The sequence below is a fragment of the Pteropus vampyrus genome, unplaced genomic scaffold, assembly GCF_000151845.1.
Source record: "Pteropus vampyrus isolate Shadow unplaced genomic scaffold, Pvam_2.0 Scaffold11, whole genome shotgun sequence".
NCBI classification, from domain to species: Eukaryota; Metazoa; Chordata; class Mammalia; order Chiroptera; family Pteropodidae; genus Pteropus; species Pteropus vampyrus.
This window is the reverse complement of record NW_011888792.1, coordinates 12,506,698-12,527,999: the sequence shown is the minus strand read 5'-3', so window position 1 is coordinate 12,527,999 and position 21,302 is coordinate 12,506,698. Positions and strand designations below refer to the sequence as shown.

At 32.7% G+C, this 21,302-nt stretch overlaps 1 protein-coding gene across 12 annotated transcripts in view; it reads left to right on the top strand.

The window, feature by feature from the left end:
* Window positions 1–21,302, top strand: part of MCTP1 (multiple C2 and transmembrane domain containing 1) — a 464,000-nt gene that overhangs the window by 251,197 nt on the left and 191,501 nt on the right. For 6 of the 12 annotated variants that reach the window (XM_023523311.1, XM_023523308.1, XM_023523315.1 and 3 more), the window contains 4 exons: window positions 5,743–5,802; window positions 11,225–11,302; window positions 16,008–16,178; window positions 19,117–19,247. In XM_023523311.1, coding sequence (XP_023379079.1) covers window positions 5,743–5,802; window positions 11,225–11,302; window positions 16,008–16,178; window positions 19,117–19,247 — 440 coding nt within the window. The remainder of the gene's footprint in view (window positions 1–5,742; window positions 5,803–11,224; window positions 11,303–16,007; window positions 16,179–19,116; window positions 19,248–21,302) is intronic. The other 6 variants (XM_023523343.1, XM_023523330.1, XM_011378141.2 and 3 more) reach the window with 3 other exon arrangements.

Here is a 21,302-nt window from a genome sequence, read left to right as displayed (position 1 = left end):
TTTCTATCAGCACAGTTTTCATCATGCATATTTTTAATTCTGCCCCACATTCAGCTGTTATAGAAAAATGTTATTTTAAGAAGAGAAAGATCAGTGTCTCCCTAAACTTGTGCAACTGGATAATTATCCTGGTCAAAGAGTTTTACTTATGTGACAAAATGCATTTTGACAGAGAAATGGTAATACTTTGAGTTATATCAATATTTTACTCTTTAGAAGAAGCTTATCATTGATAATTTATTCTGATATTAAATTATTCAACGAGAAAATTTTATGAGCTCAGAAGAGAAGATGTATATGTATTTCGTGAATTTTGTATTTTGGGGTCAAACAAAAAATGGAAAAAATAATGAAATAATTATCTCTATCCGATGGTGAACAGAAATTATTTTACACTACGTTGTATGTGTTGTGTATGTGTATATTAATGTAGAAAAATGAGTATCAATGAATGTGATACTAATAAACTTATATGCTTTCAATAAATCACTTTAATTTTATGAGAAATAACCATTGTGATAATATAAAGATATACAAGTTGCAATTTATATTCTAAACAATAACAGTTTAGAATTGTTTTAAGAAGAGTTCATCCTTTGAATAATATAATATAGACTATGTGATGATGTCTCATTAGCATATCTTCTGTTACTTGATGCCTTATTGTTTTTTAGTAACATCTTTTTTTTATAAAGATTTTATTTTAATCACTTAGAATAATTTAAATGAACTATAAAACACTTTACTCACTGGTTGAATGAAGCAATTTTTAACAAGACTTTTTTGGCAAGGATATTGTTAGTTTAAACTAGAGAGCATTTTCAGCTCTTAGTCTGAAGGGCATAGTTAAACTTGACACCTTGGATGACATATTAAAAATGCGTCAATGAAAACCTCTAAGTGCTTTAATTTAAGAAATGGTAGAGAAACAATTTAATACATTTTTAAGTATCTTACACAGTCAGTCAGACATAGAAAAAAAAAAGTCATTATTTAACAATTATCAGATCCTTTCTGCAAAGACTTCTTTTCCTGATAATAAATAGGTGATATTTTAAAAAGTGCAGAGAATGAAAAGTTTCTTAGTCATTGACCCTCTCAACTGTGAGTGACCAAAATGACTTCTCTTTAGCATCTCATTTCAAATTATTATACATATATCTTTGAAAAACTGAGATGCTTACATGGTTTTGAAGGAAATACAAAATTCTTTTAAAAATCCTTACTTTACTGCTATTTATACTCCCAAATCTGTGTTATTTTAAAATGCTATAAAGTCAACCTCATAATTAAGGCTTCTGAGAGTTGGAAGTATGGCAATGAACCAAGGGCAAATAGCATGTACATTTCTATTATGAAAGGACTGTATTTGTAACCTCAATTGCCTAAACTCTTAAAATTTGTAGGAAGTTGATTTAAAATAGAAATATCATAATACCAATAAATATTTGACCATCCCCACAAAAATACATGGAGCCATAGTTAATATTTTATATTGAAAGGATTTTTTCTTGGTATGTTGACAAAATTTCCCCATAGATATAAAATATACATTTTTATGCATTATAATTCATAACTACAGGGTTTTGCTGTAACAATGGCATTACATTTATTTGACCACTCTTGCTGAATTTTTAAAATGTTGTGGACCCTTCAGGGAGTAAATCTGTATGAACTGGCACAAAGCGAAAAGGACAAAATATAATCTCAAGCAGAGGCTGGATTCCATGAGGTCTGTGTGCTAGATCTAATGTAGGGTTGCTGATTGGCCTTTTTATTGCTAATGTGTGTTAGGCAGCAAGCTGATGGTTTCCTAACACCCTTTCTGGGCTAATCAAAGGGAGGGAACTAACATAACCTGGCTCCAGGATAATGGAGCTAAGAATTGGTGTACAGATTAACATGGCCTTTAATTCAAAGATATATATATATATGTGTGTGTGTGTGTGTGTGTGTGTGTGTGTGTGTGTGTGTGTGTACATATATCACATATATATCATACATGTATATAAGACACATATATGTATCTTTAAGTTCAATCGAGTGTGACTAGGAGGACATCTATTGGTTTTAAAGTCCCCTAAATGTCCACAATGAAAAGAAATCATAATTTTGTGAGGACTGTCTCTTAGCCCTGGTTGACAGCAATATATTCACATAGTGCATATGTGTATTTATACATACATATACATATGCACAAACATACACACATGCATGCTAACACTAACACACGTATATAAAAATTTTAAGTTAAAATTTCTAGAAAAATAACAGACAAAGCAAAGCCAGGTTTCAGTTACAGGGCAGGTCCTCTGGGGACCTGAGATTGTCTCTCTCTCTTCAGCAATATTTAAAAAGACAGCTGGAGTTGCAGAGGGAATTATATTTATATTTAATGAGTATAAATGATATGAACACCTATTTGAGTAACCAAGGAAACAGGAAAACAGCACCTCTGTTTGAATTTCTATTTACCTCACATCCCTGTTTTCAATTACATAACTATCCATATAAGTTGAGTCAACATGATGGAAGCATCTGAGAGCTTTTTGCTAATTGTTTGCAGTCTGACCAGGAAAGTCTATAGAAATTACTTATTTATTAATTTATTTATTTCTTTACCTCACAAATGCCAAAGAGGTACTGATAAAAGGAAGTTACGTACCTGTAAAACCATGCTGTGTAATCAAGAGTGCTACCTGGCCTGACTTTGACATTTGAATCTCAGGCATCAGAATTTCAGATCTATCATGAATATTTTGAGTATTGAAGAATTGTGGAATTATAATTTCATGCATTATGCTTAAAGGCCTATATACATTAAGGCTGATAAAAAAAAAATCACTTTTAATAAAAGTTTAGTGACTAATCTTTGGTCACCTGATGCAAATCCTTAGAGATTTCTACACTTTATTTTATATAGAGGGCTGAAAAATATCATCGTAGTCCTATGTTAGGGGGAAAAAATGAACTGTCCTTTAGTTTTATTTCTCTAAGATAAACATATCTTTCAAATTTTTAAATTCAAAATGTTAACTTTTTAGATTCATAGTAAAAATTTTTACCTTTTAGGAAATTTATTAGTGTACATTGGATTTTTGGAGGCAAAAAAATAGATTTAAATAAAGTATTACCAACAGATCTTGCTACTTCAATAAGTTTAAAACCTCAGCAGAAATAGTTCAATAATCCGTTACTCAGAATAACATCAATAATTTTCTCTTATCAATTTGATATCTCTGGTTTTTGTTCTGTTTCCTTTTGCTGTTACTTTAAAATTTTAGCACTTTTAAAATGGCACTTTCCCTCACTTACCAACCTCTTGTCTTGATGGTGACTGAAGTGAAACTAAATACCTACAATTATGATTTAAGACATCTTCTTGGAAATGCACGAAGAGCTTATTTTTCTTGCCCTCCATAATAAAATCACCACTTTTCTTTAGAACACATTAACGTAAGGCCAGCTCTTTTATCGTCGTTATTTGTTATTGTTACCATCAGAAACTAGTGAAAGCAAGGCCTTGACGAGTCCACTGTGAATGTTATATTCATCATAGTAGTAAGTGGCATAAGGGTCCATGGGAAAATTAAGTTGTTTCATTTTATATAAAGGCCTAAATTTACATGAGAATGTAGGTTTTTGTAAAATGAAATATAAATTTCACTTGATGAATAATGACAGAAGTAATTAAACATGGCATGAATAGCACAGCCTAGGGACTTCAGTGGATCCAAAGGTGGCTAATATTTTTGTTTTTCAAATTTTAACAGAGAAGCCTAAGTTCTAAATCTTGATCATTAACCTCACCATCACTGCCACCACCACCAAAGTCATCAGTCTCATTTTGTTTTTTGCATACTGGTCACATGATTAGGACGTTACTCTCTGTGTTCATCTGAGGAAGAATGGAAAGTATGGAGTTGGTGCAGTTGCAATATCAGTCGCCGTAGGCCATCTAACCTGTAAATGAATTTGTGATACTTGTAAATGTTAAATGGTTGTCTTATTTGTTGTAACTATTTTGAGTCTGCAGCCAAGACTTTCACATCCATTTAAGTTGCCTTAAACATACATTACTTTAAGATAAAACTTACTGTTAGTTGTATAGCTTATATTATTGATTTTGGGAAAATTATTTATGTAAGGAGATGTCTGGCAATAATTTCTTTAATATGATGTTTTAAAATTTTTCCATATGTTGCTAAACATGCTGCTTAATTTTAAAAAAAAGAACTGGAAATCAAAGAAGAGAACTGACAATAGAAAAGGAAAACATGCATCTCTTTTAAAAAATAGAATAAGGTTTTTGAGTTAAAAAATAGTATAGCATCAAAAAAGACTGCAATCATTTCATCTAATGTCTGTGCCCCAATATCCAAATATAAGTGTATTCTTTAAGGATTTTTTTTTTTCAGAAACTGATGTGACAGTGTGCTAAGTGTGATAGATGAGAACCATAACTGTAAATGTAAATGAATTGTAACCCTGTAGTGATGGTAAAACAATGTCTTAAACTCAAGACTGTTTCCCTATGACCTCTGACATTAGTTAAGCTACCTGACCAAACCCTATGCAAGTAACTTGGGAAAATGCAGTTAGTTTTGTTAAGAAATGGATTTCTTGTAGGAAGCACAGGTAGATTGCATAGATCATCTCTGATGTAATCCTAGTTCTAAACTTAAATTATTCAAATTGCCGCATACCCTAAAGTACTTTAGTTCATTATTATTTTCTAATATGAGTTTTGGTATCACATTTGGAAGGAATATGTAGCCTTAATCAAATGAAACGCCAAGTGACCAACAGTCAACAAATATTTATTGATCACCTACTATACATTAGGCATCATTCATTTGAGGTGCTGGACTGCTACCATATTAGCTGCTAACACAAAATCATGGAATAATCAATTAAGTTACAAAACTGCTTCCTCTTCATCACAGTGTCAGAGGTTGATACTTTCTCATAACTGTCATCAATTTTCCATAATTTTACCATAACTGACACCCAGAGACAGGGTGCAAAACATTAAGGTTTAAAGGATGCATGTAATTTAAATGTTCTATTTAAAAGTGAGTAACTATGTTTTTAATTTCCTAAAGTCTAATTGGTTTCACTTTATAAAAGTCTGAGGATTAAGTAATAAAATATCCAACATGAATCTGTTGCTTTATTTTCAGCTCAATAGAAACCTTTCTTAATATTCACTTCTTTTTAAAAATATTTTTGGGGCACTCAAGTTAACGAAGTCATTTATATTATATATGTTTTACATTATGCAAGAAAACTAGAAAGTTTTTAGTAAGGAATTATATCAAATTAGGCATGTGTTTATAAATAATATTGCTGCTATTAGTCTATAAAAGTGTTCTGAAGGTCTGTGGTGTTAAATTGTTAAAAGGAACAGATATTATCTGGCTTATTTCAAAATCTTAAAATATTTTTAAACAGTTCTATTTTCTAAAATAAAAGGTTAGACTCTCAGATATATTAATAATTGGGAATTAAGAGGTAAGTAGACTTAAACATTATAGAAATAATCCTTTTATGCTTTATTACTATTGATATCAGATATGGGTAAGATAAAAACTTTAATTGGTTTCGAGGGAAGAAAATAGAGTTTATAAAGATCCAAAGTGTCTCTAGGATATGTAATTTTAAGGTTTTTGTTTTTATTTTGTTGATCTAAGTATTCTCAGAAACACCTCAAAATTTAGCTAAATATTTGTTTGTTTTTAGGAATTCTCAGAAAATGAAGTGGTTGGATCTTATTTCTCTGTGAAGTCTTTCTTTTGGAGGGTAATGTCTACAACCTTTATAATAATATTCTTGATTTTTGATTCTGAATAATAATTTTGAAAGTTAAATGTGAATTAAAAAATTCACTTTTCAAAATAGGCTCTCAGAGAAATGTATTCATTTACCTTCTTTATTAGCTTTCATTCTAAGTCATTTAGGTGACACTCATTTCTTCATTTGTAAAAACTAAAAACTTCATGTATTTAGTATTTTGCTTTGGTGTCTATTCCTTTTGGGACCAAGTTTATTCCAAATTCTTAACAGCTGGAGGCCCACGGCCCTTCCAGGAATATCATGGTGTTGTCTAGAGGATCCATTAAAATTTCCTTTTTCCCTTCGTGTAAAATCAGCTTCATCTACCTGAGAAGGATTTTCTACTACAGTGATCTTATACTACAAATATACTAGATAATCAGTGTTCTTTGAAAAAAATCTTATGAATTAGAAAACAGCAACTCTACTTTAGATTTCTATAAAGAAAAAAGTGAAAATTCCACAGAGAATTTGTGTTAAATGTCATTGCAATTTAATATTATTTACTCTTTCATGACTTAAACATAATAAGCTCTGTTATCTTTTTTTTCTCTGCTATAGTTCTTCATTATATACAGCATGATTTATTACTAATGTACTTAATACTTTGCCATCAAGAGTTTCTCTCTTTCTTTGAAAATTCACACTTGGTACATGATTCCCTAGCAATAGATATTGCAATGAAAATGTAGGACTTTGCCATTTTCTTTTCTTGATTCTTAAACTGCTCATGACTGAAAACTATACTTCTCCTTTAGAATTTTAAGATTCATTGCAGTGTCTCTTAAACAGACCGACAACTACTAGATTAAATCATGCATTGACTTGAACAAGGAGCAAATATAAACCCCATCTCTTTATCCTCTATACCTGCCAGGCACATTTTTTTTTTCAGCAGCCTTTTATTGTTAGTTTATTTTAATTATCATAGCTTCTTCTTTTAGTCTACTGATGGCTGCCTTCACTGATTTTATTCTGTATCTTTGCTAAAATAATAATAATTTCTTTTATATGGTCATGCATTATCCATGTACACACAGAGTGACTGCTTCTGAATTGTTCCATTACTTTAAATGGTAAATGGCTTTTTGCAAAAATTTTGTCTTATTATCTTAAGACCTACAAATATGGTGAATTCATATGATACATTCCTTTGTCAAGAAAGCAGAATTCAGGGGTGTTGAGTTTGTTCTGTATGTTGCAAATGTGCAGACTGATCATTATGAATGAAGACTTGTCACCAGGACCAACTCCTTAAGTAATACTTTTTAGGATTTCCCTTTCAGATGAGTCTTTCAACATCTTCTGTACACTTTGCTACTTCCAAATTAGTCTTCCACTTATCAGTACTTTCATTTGGTTGTATTTATCCTTAAGTATTCTTTATTAAACTTTCCCAATCACTTCAACTGTCTTATTTTCAAATAACAAATATGCAAACTTGAAAGATAGCTTTTTTTTTTTGTATCTGAGGTACATTGGTCTAATGTCTTTTTTTTCTGAGCATATGTTTAGTGACAAACAAATTGAGTCATAAAGGCAGAACCTTTAGGGTTCATTTATTTTATTAACAAGGAAACTAAGGCCCAGAGAATCAATTGCCCTGAAGTACCTAAATGGTGTGAGCAGGACCAATATTTTTCTCTCTCTGAATGCCATAGAAATAAATGTTTTGGTGATATCTTAAAGCAGCGGAGTTCCTTTTTGGATTGATGATGAATAGAGATGTGATGTATAAATAGAGCTGCCCCTTAGTTTGTCTTTATTGACACCCTTTCAAATTTTTCTTGCATTATGTGACCCTCCTCCTCCATGGCTCTTTAAGTCACTGATGGATGGATGGCTGTGATGTTGCTATGTTTGAGGTCCCATTTTACCAAAACGGTGACCAAGTCTGCTTTGAATGAATATGATCTTTCATATTCATCAAAGGTCACTCCAGTAACTGACCTCATTGCTCTTTGCCCAAGTAATATTTGTATTCTGATGAACTTTTAGAGATGCTTATGAGAGGTTTCCCATAGATATTTTCAGATAGCAGAAAACCTAAATAGCTCAGGTAAAACCTTACATGAAGAGTGTATATGTGCTTTGTGAGTTAAACAAGTTGTGAATTGAAAGAAAATTTTATCTGCTTTTTTTGTAAGGACCAATACATATGTCCAGGAGATAGCAATTAAGTTACACTGAGTAGAACCAAATCCTGGTGAGAACTTAGTGGTTGTCAGTGCTACTTTCTTAATTTTCTTGAGAACAAAATAATAGAAAGAAAAGACTGAAGTGATACAGGGATATTTTAATTTTCTAAAAACATAACATTTATAATTCATCAAAATATCTTAGGATACAAAACATTAAGCAATAGGTATGGCAATTACCATGTTACTTATGAAAGTAATAAAAATTATTTGAAGCCAGTGAGATTGCATATCAGAATTTCACTAAAGCCTTTTAACTTTCCATTAAAAGATGGTAAGTTAGTATAGTTCTTTCAAATATTTAGTATATTTAAGTTTCTTCCTAGTTATCTCCATTAACTAGACATTTAGATTCTGACAGAGTTAATTAAATAAAGCATCTTATGAGAACATTGTGGTGAATTAAAGAAAAATTTTAGTATTGTTTAAATGAAGAAGGCTGGGCTATGCCAATTTACCCCTACAAAAAATGGACAAATAGATCATAATATGAAATAGGCAAACAGTAGTACATAGACTGTAGGGGAATTTGGAGTTATGTCAGAGCACCTCCTTATGGTAGAATCAAACAAAAGTGTGGTTGAAGGAAAACCCTGCAGACCAAGGAGAAGCCTCAGAAAAATATATTTGTAACTTTTAATTGAAAGTCTCAAAAAAAAGTCTCTGTAAATCAACCCCAGAACCCATTGTTTCTTTACCACGTTATTGGTAAAAACTTTAATTACTTTAGCAGACCAACAAGATTACAACATATATGATGATTTTTTTACTAATATATATTCTGAACAAATATAGTGAAAGCTCAAAAACTTTTTTTGACCACAATTAACTTTAGAGAAGGCAGTTAAAACATCTTAAGTGAATATATATATACACCTTTCTGACACCGTAAGTTGTATCAAGAGGCAATAGAAACAGGAAAGAGTTTAAGGCTAAAAACCAGGAAAATTTCTCTAAAGATTATAGTGCCAGTGAATCATCTTCTAAGAAAAAAGGGATCAAAGCTTTATTATTAGATGATACACTTTAGACTAGGCTGTACAAAGCACTGAGAGGGTTTTCTGTAAAGGCAATCGTGCTTTGAGAGGGTGGATGGCTGAAGAACAAATCTACTTGGACTTCATCATCCAGGTGCAATTCACTGGAATAAACTCAGCAGGAAAAGAAAAAGATAGAACATGCCTGTGCCTGGGATTGAGCTAATAATTGCTCCATGCTCCAGGCTTTGCCACACAAAACAGTCATTCTAGGCTGTCATTATCTCTTCTTTGTAGTGTCTCATGAATCATTTGATTAAATAAAAGCATGTGCACCTCTATTCTAAAAATAGAAGAAAGGGCTGACTCTACACACACCTATTGTAAAGAAACAAGCAATGTCTTTCTTTACAGCTTTATAGTGCCTAGGTCTCATTTGGAAGGATTAGATTGTACACAGGTAATAAAGTCCAAATAACAAAAGCCAGGGATTATTTGCACATATGAGGAGATTGGTATGATTGAGTGTTCCTCTAGCCACGTGTTTAGTCTAAACATATTTTTTAAATTTTTGATCTGTTTTTTTTAATCCAGATCTAGAATAATAGAACATCTCCTGTCATTAGTGATCCAATTTTTCAAGAAATGGAATTAATAAGCTTTATTGAATAGAATTGTAATATAGAAATGTGCTCAATTTATATGCAAAATTCTCAATTTATATAACAAATTCACCACCTTATTAATAGATATTAGATTGTAATTTATTATATAACAAATTCTCAATTTATATAATAAATTCACCACCTTATTAATAGATATTAGACTGTAATTTCTTCTAGCGTACAGTTAATGCTCAAATGCTTTAATGAAAAATATATGCTAGTTATTACCACTTGCCAACTTTTAATTCCTCTAAGCCCCTGATTAGCCTTTCTCAATAATCAATACCCAAGAATATAGTTCATCTACTCTGGGCTGTGAAAGCACATTCAGAAAATCTTGGAATAAAATGGCTTGAAATCTATATAGCATAGGCTTTTTTATTCATTCTAAAAAAGATTTATCCAGTGCCTAGTATGGTCACAGAACTGAGCTGGGAGACTCAGGATGAAAATGCTTCAACAAATCCTGTACAAATTAACTTTTTTTTGTATTATTAACTTAGGCTCTGTCTAAAAAATTAGACACAGTGGGAAAAATTATCAGCTAGGTACCAGCAACCTCAGATTCAAATTTTAGCTTCCCAATCTCTAGCGTTAGGCTTTCAGCAGGGTATTTATCTTCTCTGAGCCTCAGTTTTTTTCCTTTAAAAAAAAAAAGTTGTTTTGAAAAACACTGGAGTATGAAAACTCCAGCACATAATAGCTGTTTAGTAGATGTTTATTTCTTTCTGTTTGATCTAATCTATCTTTCACACGGGCCTAATCTAATCCTATTGTTATTAAAACTGATGACTCACATCTCATCATACTGTTATTTGGAAATTTTGTCTAGCTGCTCTAGAAGTCATTTAATACAAACTCTTAGCTCTAACATGATAATTTCTTTCCAGTTTCTAGTTTAGCTGTATCTTAGTCTATTCCTTGCTGCTCTTGGTTGTATTAGTGAAAAGACCTTTGGGTTGCTTTGTATAGTAGCAAAGGCAACAAATACAAGTGTTATGGTAGCAAAATTTCTCTGTTACTTTAGAGATATCTCTTTAATCATTACAAAATATTCATATGTGGGATGCAGTTAACATGATCGTAGTAATTTTCTGTCCATGTAACATTTATTCTTCTAGAGCCTTATCACTTTTTTGACATGGGAAACAGTCACCAAAAATTTTTGAAGCAGAAGGCTTGGGAAAATGGGAAAATGAGTCTTTCCAAGATTTCTCTTGCTATGTTTCTTTTTTTTTTTCCTGCTATATCTACCAACAAAAACCTGAAACCACTCAAGCAGGATTCATCACCATATAATCTCTGTCCTTTATTTTCTTGACCACTGCAGCATTATGCTCCTAAAGAAAACAATGGCTGGAAACTATATCGTTGCATTGGCATTTATCTTCATTGTTCAGGGAGACATTTTCTGACAGTGACTTAAGAAGCAAATACATATTTTCTTCAAACAATGTGTTTTGAAGAATATTGCTAAACTGGTTGAAATGAGGTGTTGATAGTGGGAGGGAATTTTCCCATACATATCTGATCGTTCATTTCCATCCAGACGTGCAGCAGGCCTGCTTTTCCTGTCCTGGGCTTCTGCAGAGCAGAGCTTCAGAGTGCTTATTTCCAAAATGCACAAGTAAGTTCAACCATTCAGTTTATTTTTTCTGAGCTTGCATGAGCTGTGAAACTCTCATGGCTGACTTACTGCTCTGAAAACCCATCCCCTAGCCTAACTTCTTTTATACATATGAAAAGGAATTGAAATCTTGAATTCCTTGTCAAGGAATAATATATATAAACTAATATTCTCTCTAAAATGCCAGCTCACTAATTCTAAAATCTTACTAAAGATAAATATCATTGACTAATTGCCTCAGACTTTGAAATTTATGTCGCTAAATATAAATTTTTTTGCATAAATTTATATTTTTATTGGTATCTTGATATTCTTTATTAAATTTGAACTTGGATGAATATTCCTTTTGAGAGAAGATCTCAAACTGGTGTGCATGAGAATCACATGGGACATGTGTTGGAAATACACACACAGCTCTGCTCCAGCAACTGGGTCACGCCCAGGAGGGTCTGGCCGGTGATGTCTACCAACTGTCCACTAAGACTTGAGAACTACTGCTTGAAAAGTTTAAAGATGACTTTTTCCTTTTGCAGACTTGGTTCTTTGCTCTGAAGCTAGGTTGATTTTCTTTATTATTCTTCCCTTCTTTCTATCTTTTTTTCTCCTCAAATAGAATTCTGTTTCAACAAAGACACATTTGAACCCATTACCTTAGTTAACTAAGTATCAGCTGTAATATGTTAATTTTAGTGAGGAAAATCTTGGATTTGTTTAACACTGCTTGCCCTTTAGGTGCTCAATAAGTAGTTTTTGGTTGACTGATCGATACTTCAATTATTATGTATTATTTAGACACATTCTATGAGAAAAAAATAACATTAACAAAGGAAAGAAATAATAAACAAACTTTGCACAATTTTTCAGTGGGTCCCTGCTTCTCTCTCTAAATGCTCCAAATAGCCAGGCAAATATGCTTCCCTAATCAATAAATTTAGAGGCAGAACTAATGAAGAACTTTAATTAGCATATATTGTATCCACGCCAGAAAGTGAATAATGTTATAATTATAGTAACTGATGATAGATATTAGAACATAGGAGAGGGCCAAAGTGCATTCACCTTAGAACTTTTAAAGCAAGGGTTCTCACACTTGAGCATGCATCAGAACCACCTTGAGTGAAGGCTGGTTAAACTGGAGTGCTGGGCCCTACCCCCAGAGTTTCGGATTTTGTTGGTCCGAGATGGGGCTAAAGAATTTGAATTTCTAACGAGTTCCCAAGTGACAGTGATGCCATTGGTCTGTGGATAACCTTTGAGAATTTTGCTGTACAGAGGAAGGAAACTTTAAACAAAGAAGCAAGTGATTCAGAAGGTCCCGTGGAGGATATTAAAGCTAGTGGTTTTCAAAGCTATTTATTCTCTTTTTTTTTTTATTGTGTCACCACCTCTTCAATGAGCTCCCCAAAACTTTGATTTAAAACATAAGTAAAAGTAACAAATGACTATCTTAAGCAGGTTAAATCTTTGTTTATGGAATATTTTTTTTTCTATGCAGGCCCCTCAATACACAGACACCCCTAACCACCACTACCCCCAACACACAGAGACAGATTAGTGCTCTTAGTACACCTGGAGCCCTGGAGTAAAGTCTGGGAAGCCATATATAGGAATACACGCACAAGTCACATGGTTAGAAAATGCTAGAAAGATGCAAGTGGATGCTTATGTTAAACTCCTATCTTTTCTACTATGGTAGCCTAAGTTAATCCCTTCCCCTCTTTACCTTATAATTTATTTCGAGTTCCTATATTTCACACTCAGACTAAATATTTAACTGTTTCATGACTATACAGTTAATCAAATCAATGCTAAATTAATGGAGTTCCTTTTTTAGAAGAGTGCTGTTTTAACAAAAAGAAATATTGAGGAAGGAAAGTTTTAAAAAAATGATATCTGACTAGTATTTCTTTGAAGCTCCCCTTTTTACTTTAAACCTTTCATGTAGATAACTTTAATGCCCACATTCATTAGCCCTATTTTTGTGTAGAAACTCTTTCTCCTCCTCCTCATTAGACTGAAGTCATTTTGGATATGTTCTTTTGGGTCATAGAAATGCATTTTGTAACAGCTAATGACAGTAGGTAAAGCCTCCATTAAGTTCATTTTATTTCTGCGAAATCATGAAGAATCCTATGGAAAGCATTTTTTGTCTTTCCCACCTGTAAGTCAAGTTCTTGTTCTCATGTGAAAAATGAGAAGAGGAGCAAGCAAATAAGAGTTTCAGACATGGTCCCATTCAAGAACCTAACAGCAGCTGACTGAAGACACTGTGTAACCTAGTTTGCACCTATTATTTGACTGAGTGCTGTATATGACTTCTGCTTCTAGAGTGCATAGAAAATGTCATTAAATATATCCATTAGCAAGCTGAAATATTGTAAGTATGAATACATGTGCTTATGTAACAGAAAAGTAGGTAGTGATTTCATGTATTAACCGTGGAGGAAAATCTAGCCTAGAATGTCATTTCAGATATAATCAGCTCACTTAACTGGAGAGTACCCTTTAGCAACATTATACGTAAATGATTACTTTTAAACCTAAGGGAGAGTCCCTGCCCTAAAGAACAATATTGGGAGAAGCCAGGAATAAAGGGTAGAAATTCTGGGTTCTAGTTACACACCTGCCATTTATTAGCCCAACTACTCTGAGCCTCAAATTCCTCATCAGTAAAATGGAAATTGCAGTCCTTGCCTTTCTAATTCATAGGGGTTTAGTGGAAACCAAATGATATAATATACACATACATACTTTTAAGTTCTAAAGCTCTGCATAAATGGGTAGTTATTAACTCTTTGGTCTTTGCTAATTATTTATTACCTGTCCTTCCAATTTTTTCTTTTTTTCTTTCATTGCCACTCATATTTCTTAACAAAAATTTCATACTCAAAGTTTGAAACATGATTCTCTAGAGTCTGCTGTTAGAGGCAGTCTCAGCAGCAGCAGAAGTGATTAGATAGATAGATGATAGATAGATAGATAGATAGATAGATAGATAGATAGATAGATAGATAGATAGATAGATAGTAGATAGATAGATGATAGATAGAACTGCAATCTATTGCTGCATTATATAATTATAAGTAGTATGAAATCTTAGAACTGAAAAAAATGAAAAAAAACTTTAAAGATTACTTGGTACAATGAATTCTAAACAATTATTTTAATCTAAGAAATCCTTGGTTCAAAGAAAACCCAATGTGGAAACCCAATGTGTAAAACAGATGGGAACAGCGGGGCTGTGGTTGAAGTGGGCCATGGAGTCCTGTGAAACTAATAGGTGCTCCATGAAACCTCTTTTGGACTTCAGAGCATGGCTGAACCTGCCCTTGGCCCTCAGAGAGGTGAGGAGTGTGTACACTTAAGTCCTGCATTAATATTAAAAAGGCAGAAACACCAAGCAATATTATTCAAAATTTGCTGATCACTGATCACCAAGGCAGGGAAATACGTGATGTAATGAAGAGAGATATTCATTGAAATCTTCAAATATTAAAAGTATTATCTTTTGAAGAATGTGGTTTTCATTTTCCTAATAAATGCACCCTGAAATGCATGAATTTTGATGATGACAGATAAAAATGGTTAGGACATTACTACGGTATGGAAAACAGGTAGGAAATCAAAGTGGGAAGGGGAGTTATAGCAAATAAGCTATAACTTTATAACGTTAATATATATGGAATGAGACCAAAAATAGAGCTAATCCATAATTTAGAAATGGAGTAAATTGACGTTGAGAGAAATGTTGAATTTTTTCATGAAATGACTGTAAGTGAAGAAAATGTGCTCGACAATCTGAAACAGCAATTTTTATAGTACTGCCTGGTTCTGAATCCAGATTGTAAGGTGTTTAACATTTTAGCTACTTTCTCTGGCTTGTTTTATGTACTATTTAGTTCAAAAAGATTACATGGCCATTTTTAGTAGACTTGCTAATTTTTAAAATTTCTGATTTGATTCACTGACTTGAATATTGTGACTTAGAATTGACCATAATAAAAATTATTAAAGAAAATGTTTAAATACTAGAACGAAGAATCCAGAAACATACCTGTCATAATAAATCACATGTGTAATTTATAAAATTTGTGATGCAAGTTTCAAACATAAGCAAGACATTTCAGATGGACATATTGATTTTGTTTTCTGTTCTGTGGTATCTAAATAGTTCTTTAGTGAGCTGAAACTCAGTTATTTTTTAATAATACAGCAATAAAGATATTTTTGAATTGCCCGAATAGAACTTGCAACTCATCTTGCAACTAGAAACCACCTGTAATATTCATTTGTAACATGAAAATTTTTTTTCAAAAATCTATAAGTAATTAAAAATTAAATAGCACAGTGTGGATGAGGGCTTTGATATTTATAATATTTATTCTAATTTTGACCCAGGCATATGCAAATGTTCTCTTATATTCTTGAGGAATCTACATCTTGTAATTTTAAGAGTTGAAAAATTAGACTTTATTTTGAGCACTCCTCTCTTTTACACAACAACCTTAAATTTATCATAAGATGATAATTTCATACCTATTGATAACTTTATGATTAATAAATGATAATCCATGTTATTTTTATTTTAAAATTGTAACTGCCTATTTTTTACTTTTGAAACATTATAACAGCGAAGAAAGGGCTATGCCAAATGAAGTCTTCTGGTTTAAAACATTAAGCTAACTCTCTTTTCCTTTGCCCAAAGTTTCAGACCCAAAGTTTACGTCTGTCAGACGTACACAGAAAATCACATCTTTGGCGCGGAATAGTCAGTATTACACTGATTGAAGGGCGAGACCTCAAGGCAATGGATTCAAATGGGTTGAGTGACCCCTATGTGAAGTTCCGGCTTGGGCATCAGAAGTACAAGAGCAAGGTGACCATACTTCTTTTGTGTTCCTGTCAGTATTTGGAAGACATCTGTTGGTTAATAGACATGATTTGGAAGAAAGAAATGCTAGATACTTTTTAAAATGCTCAACAGAACTTCTTTCTTTTAACTTTTTAAACAATGTTTATTGGGGTAACATTGGTTAATACAATTATATAATTTTCAGGTGTACGTTATAATTTGACATTTGTATATTCTATTGTGTGTTTACCACCCAACGTCCAGTTTCCTTCAGCTACCTATATTTGATCCCCTTTACCCACGTCACCCTTCCCCTACCCCCCATATGTCACCACCTTTACCCTGTCTACCTCCCTCCCTCCTCCCCCACCTTCTACCCTCTAGTAACCACTAGTCTATAGTCCATGTCCCTGAGTATCTTCAACAGAACTTCTTTTGAACATTATGACAGCAAACAAGACCAACAATTGATATTGCGTCTCTTACTTTATGTGCTATATGACCTTTATTATGGGCAAGGCAGTATTCCAAGGTAGGAATACTGCTTAACTTCTCCATGTCTCAATTTCTTCATCTATAACATAGGAATAATAGTAGTAACTATCTTTCAAAAGAAAAAAAAAAGTTTAGAACAAACCTAAACTGATTCCTGGCACATAAAAACGCTCATAGAGTGTTGGTTACTATTATTAGTACAACTAATACTAGTATCAGTACTACAAATAGCATTATTTTACATGCCATAAAAATCTGTATACACTACTCTAAACCATTTTCTTCAAACTGACTTGCACCAGTAGAAATTGCAAGTTGCTTTAATACTTATTTAGAAAACAAAGGGCCAAATTTCTGTTGCCACTACTAGCAGTGTGCCATGGGGCAAGTTACTTCACCTCTCCACGCCCCAATATTCCCATCTGTAAAAATGAGAATTAAATTAATGCCTACCTAATAAAATTATTGAGAAGATTGAATGAATATGTTATGCATGCAAAGGGCTTGGAATACTGCCTTGCCCATAATAAATACTCGATAATGATAGTAGCAGAAGGAAGAACAGCAGCAGCAGTAGTAATAAGTATATTGTGCAATAACAATTATATTAGTAGTAATAACATTAAATAATCATTATCATATTATTGGTAGAAATAATGATAATTAGCAAATGTTATAGTAGTCAGTTATATTTGGGGCACATGTATTATCTGTTTTGTATCCCAATTCAGCCTCTATAATGGTCACCTTATACAGCTAGTATTCATAGACAGCTTGGGAAAGCTGATCATATCCACCTCGTATTAAAAACCACATTCTACTCTGATCAGAATGTCTTGGCCTTGACATCATTATTTTCATGAATTTTTGATAAACAGCCTGCCTAGGCTCCTTCTGGCCCAGAAAGTTTTCATCAATACCCAAAAATATCACAGAGCTGATTCATTAGCAGGTACTTAGAACTGTTAGCAGGCTGGTTGGTTAACTTATTGAGTGCCCACATGGAAGGGGAAAGCATCATTTCTGAACTGAAGGAAATCATGCAGGAAAGACAATCCTGAAAAAAGAAAACTGAAAAATTAGACTCTTTATAACCAAATAAGTAAGACAGACCACTCTCCAAAATATTGTAGGAGTTCATCTGAGCCTAATTATGAGACATTTGAATTATCATAGCATCCATCCAGTGCTATCTTTTTTTTCTGCATGGGCTTAATAACATTTTAGACCAACTGCCAATTCCAAAAATAGATACCTATGACCACTTCTTTCTTGTCCTTTATCAATTAACATCATTTCCATGTTCTGGTAGCCTTAAAACATTACTTATTTTTATAGTTCTGCTCTTTAGGTATGAAATATGAAACCCAACTATGGACACGTGTCTCTCTTTGCTCTTTCTCTCCATGATCTATTGCTGATTAATTTCAGATTATGAACTTTAAAAATTGTGATTCATTTGCATTACCTTTGCACATAACATACTTCATTGCTTTCAAAGTCTTTACATCCGAAGATCTGTCTTTCATCTATTAAACAGAGAAAAGGCCACTGCATGCCCTCCTGTTGAAAAGAAAGAATAGAGAAACAAATATGAATGTTGTTTAACCCAATGGTGAACAAAATTTTAAAGCACAAAATTTTAAAGCATATGGATAGCTTTATTCATTGATTCTATCGTGTCATATCTGAAAACTTGAAGTTATAGAATTTCCTTCTGTTAAGATATATTTCTTGTATATGTAATTTTGCGATTACATACATACACACATTCACATTAATTCACAAACATTTTTGACATATTGTTTTGGGGAAAGAGAATTGAAGCTCTAATGAAAGACTTGAGTTAGAGTCTAAATACTAAAACGTAATGGCCTTGGGTGTGTCACTTAAACTCTAGGTCTTGGTTTCTCCATATATAAAATGGGGATGATACATCAATGCTATAATTCTAAGGTGAAAATTTACTTGACCACGCCGAAGTTACTTGTTTTTTTCTCCTATTCCCACAGAACTTTGTTTTATTTCCATGTAATTAGTTTGGAATTCCCATGTGTGAGGAAGTAAGTAAAAAAATGAAACTCTGGGAATCCTCATCCTTCTTTATTATGAGATGAAAGACTATGAATTATTAACTGGTTATGTAAAATAAATGCTAGTAACTGAGTGAGCTATTTCACTTATAGATGATTTGCTTTTTGTATATGATTCATATCTTTCAGTTGTTATTCAGGATGATAAGGGAGTGACTTTGGTTTTCAGGACACATCCTTTAGCGTTCTTTCAGATAAAGTGCAGTAAAGGTACTAGAGATCTAATGGTTCATTTTCATCATTTCTGGAAGTATTTGTTCAAATCTCACTACATGCTTTCCAAGACAGTACCTAAAGTTTGATTTAATATCTAAAGTTAACATTTTTTTTAAGATTGTTTTTTATGAGACAATAATGACTTTTTGGTTTTCCAGATTATGCCCAAAACTTTGAATCCTCAGTGGAGGGAACAATTTGATTTTCATCTCTATGAAGAAAGAGGCGGAATAATTGATATCACTGCATGGGACAAAGATGCTGGGAAAAGGGATGATTTTATTGGCAGGTTTGTACAATTTGGCACTTTTGGTTCACCTGGAGAGAGGGAATTTTGTTAAAACATTTTTGCTTAAAGTCTGGTTATTATAAGTGATCTTTGCTGTTTTGAGGAAAGGGATCTTACCATGCTAAGGCCATACTTGGGTGAAGTGAAAAATAAATTTGAAGACTGACCAGTAGGTGGCAGTTTTGACCAGTTGATGGAAAGACTATCCAAATTTGATATCCAGAAATTTTCTCCAGATGTCAGAAACATTGCGCATAAAAATGGGAGTTGAGAAAGAGGAATCTCACTTGATATAAGATGCTTAAAGGAACAAAGAGCATATTCATAGTCTGTAAAGTGATCTGAGATAACATTACTTTTCATAAAGCATATCGTGGCTGTAAAATGCATTGTTTCCTACAACTCGTCACAAGGTAAAGAATTTTTATAATCTCGTAGGAGTTCATAAATCAGTAGAGTTCACAAGTTTTAGTGAAAGAAGCATTAAGTGAGGCAGAGCTCTGTTAATCTGATAACGCAGTGAAGAAAGGACTATTCTGAGTCTTACATGACATTCCTCCACAAAGACAGTTATTTTGAATGACTGTTTGATTATATGAATTGTTTTCTTACTTTAAAGCCTGTTTTTATATTTTTTGATAGTTATATACGTGTCTTTGTAGCAAAACATTGAAACCTGCCAATACTGAAAAAAAGCATGCTGTACAAAAGAATTTGTTAGTTCAGAAAATTCTTTCTTCGTCGTAGTTCATGTGATTCCAAGTCTTTAAACATACAGCATGAAGAAATTCATACATACTAATAAAGGGAATTTTATGCTAGAAAAAAAAGAACAGGAATCCAATCCAATATATTTATCTCTTTGCTTTTTGTTATTCTGATATAAGTTTTAAATAATGATTTTCTTCATAGGATTATAACGTGAGAGGTCAAAGATTAGCTTCTGCTAACCTTTAATATTTTACTTATAAAGCGAAATGACAAAAACACCACTGTAATCTAATAGTATGTTACATTTCAATCCCTTTAAAAGAAAAAGACTTCAATGAGTATTTTTTCCTGTAATAACATGATTTTTGGAGTTTTTTAAAAAAAATTCAGCTTATTCTCTTTGGATAGATACACCACCAATTTAAGTAGCAGTGTACATCTGTTAATACACTGCATGCATTTTATTATGATTATATGTCTGTGTTTGTCTCCCTCAATAGGCTACGAGCTCTTTCAAGTAGGTACTATCTAGCTGTTCCTTGAATAATTAATTCATTTTTATAATTTATAGCAACATTAGGTATATTTAGTGACCAAAAGATAATCAGAATGACTACCATGTGTAACTCACTACCTCAGTCTCATTACTTTATATTCAAACTTTCTTCTATTGGTAAAATAATGAAGTAATTGGTAAGATGTACTGGTTTCCTGTACTTCTGGGTCCGTATTACATAAAGTCCTTCTTATTCCTTTTTCTATTTTTTCCCATAATGACAGATATCCTTATATGTATTTTTTTTTTCTTTCTTTGAATTGAATTCCAAATTTGGGAATTAGGAACATTTCTTAGCCCATTTGGTACTGGATTTCCCTTTTGCTTGCTTGATAATATGCATTCTTCAGGGGCATGTCTAATTATATTACAGAAATGCTTGGCAGAGAGGTGGGCCTGTTTATCTTACTTTACCTTGTTTCTATGGGTTTATCCATATTTTGGCAAATTTTGAGAAAACAGTGACAAATGGCTGATCTGAAGGTCATAGAGATTGCTCTAGGTAACAGAGGGAGCTAAGATAGTCTTATGAAGTTTGGGGGAAAAAAGAAGAAATTCATTTTTGGAGTTTCTGGGTTGCTGAACATGTGGAAGTGCTGGGAGAGTGGCACACACTGAGATGGCATGGCAGCTCCACGACCATTCCCACGCACCTTGCCCTCTGCATCTCTTCCATCTGGCCATTCCTGAGTTATATCCTTTTATAAAAACTAGTAATCTACTTGAAGTGTATCCTCCCTTCTTTTTTCTAACTGTTGGAGGTGTTTACCATCCACCTACAGTTTCTG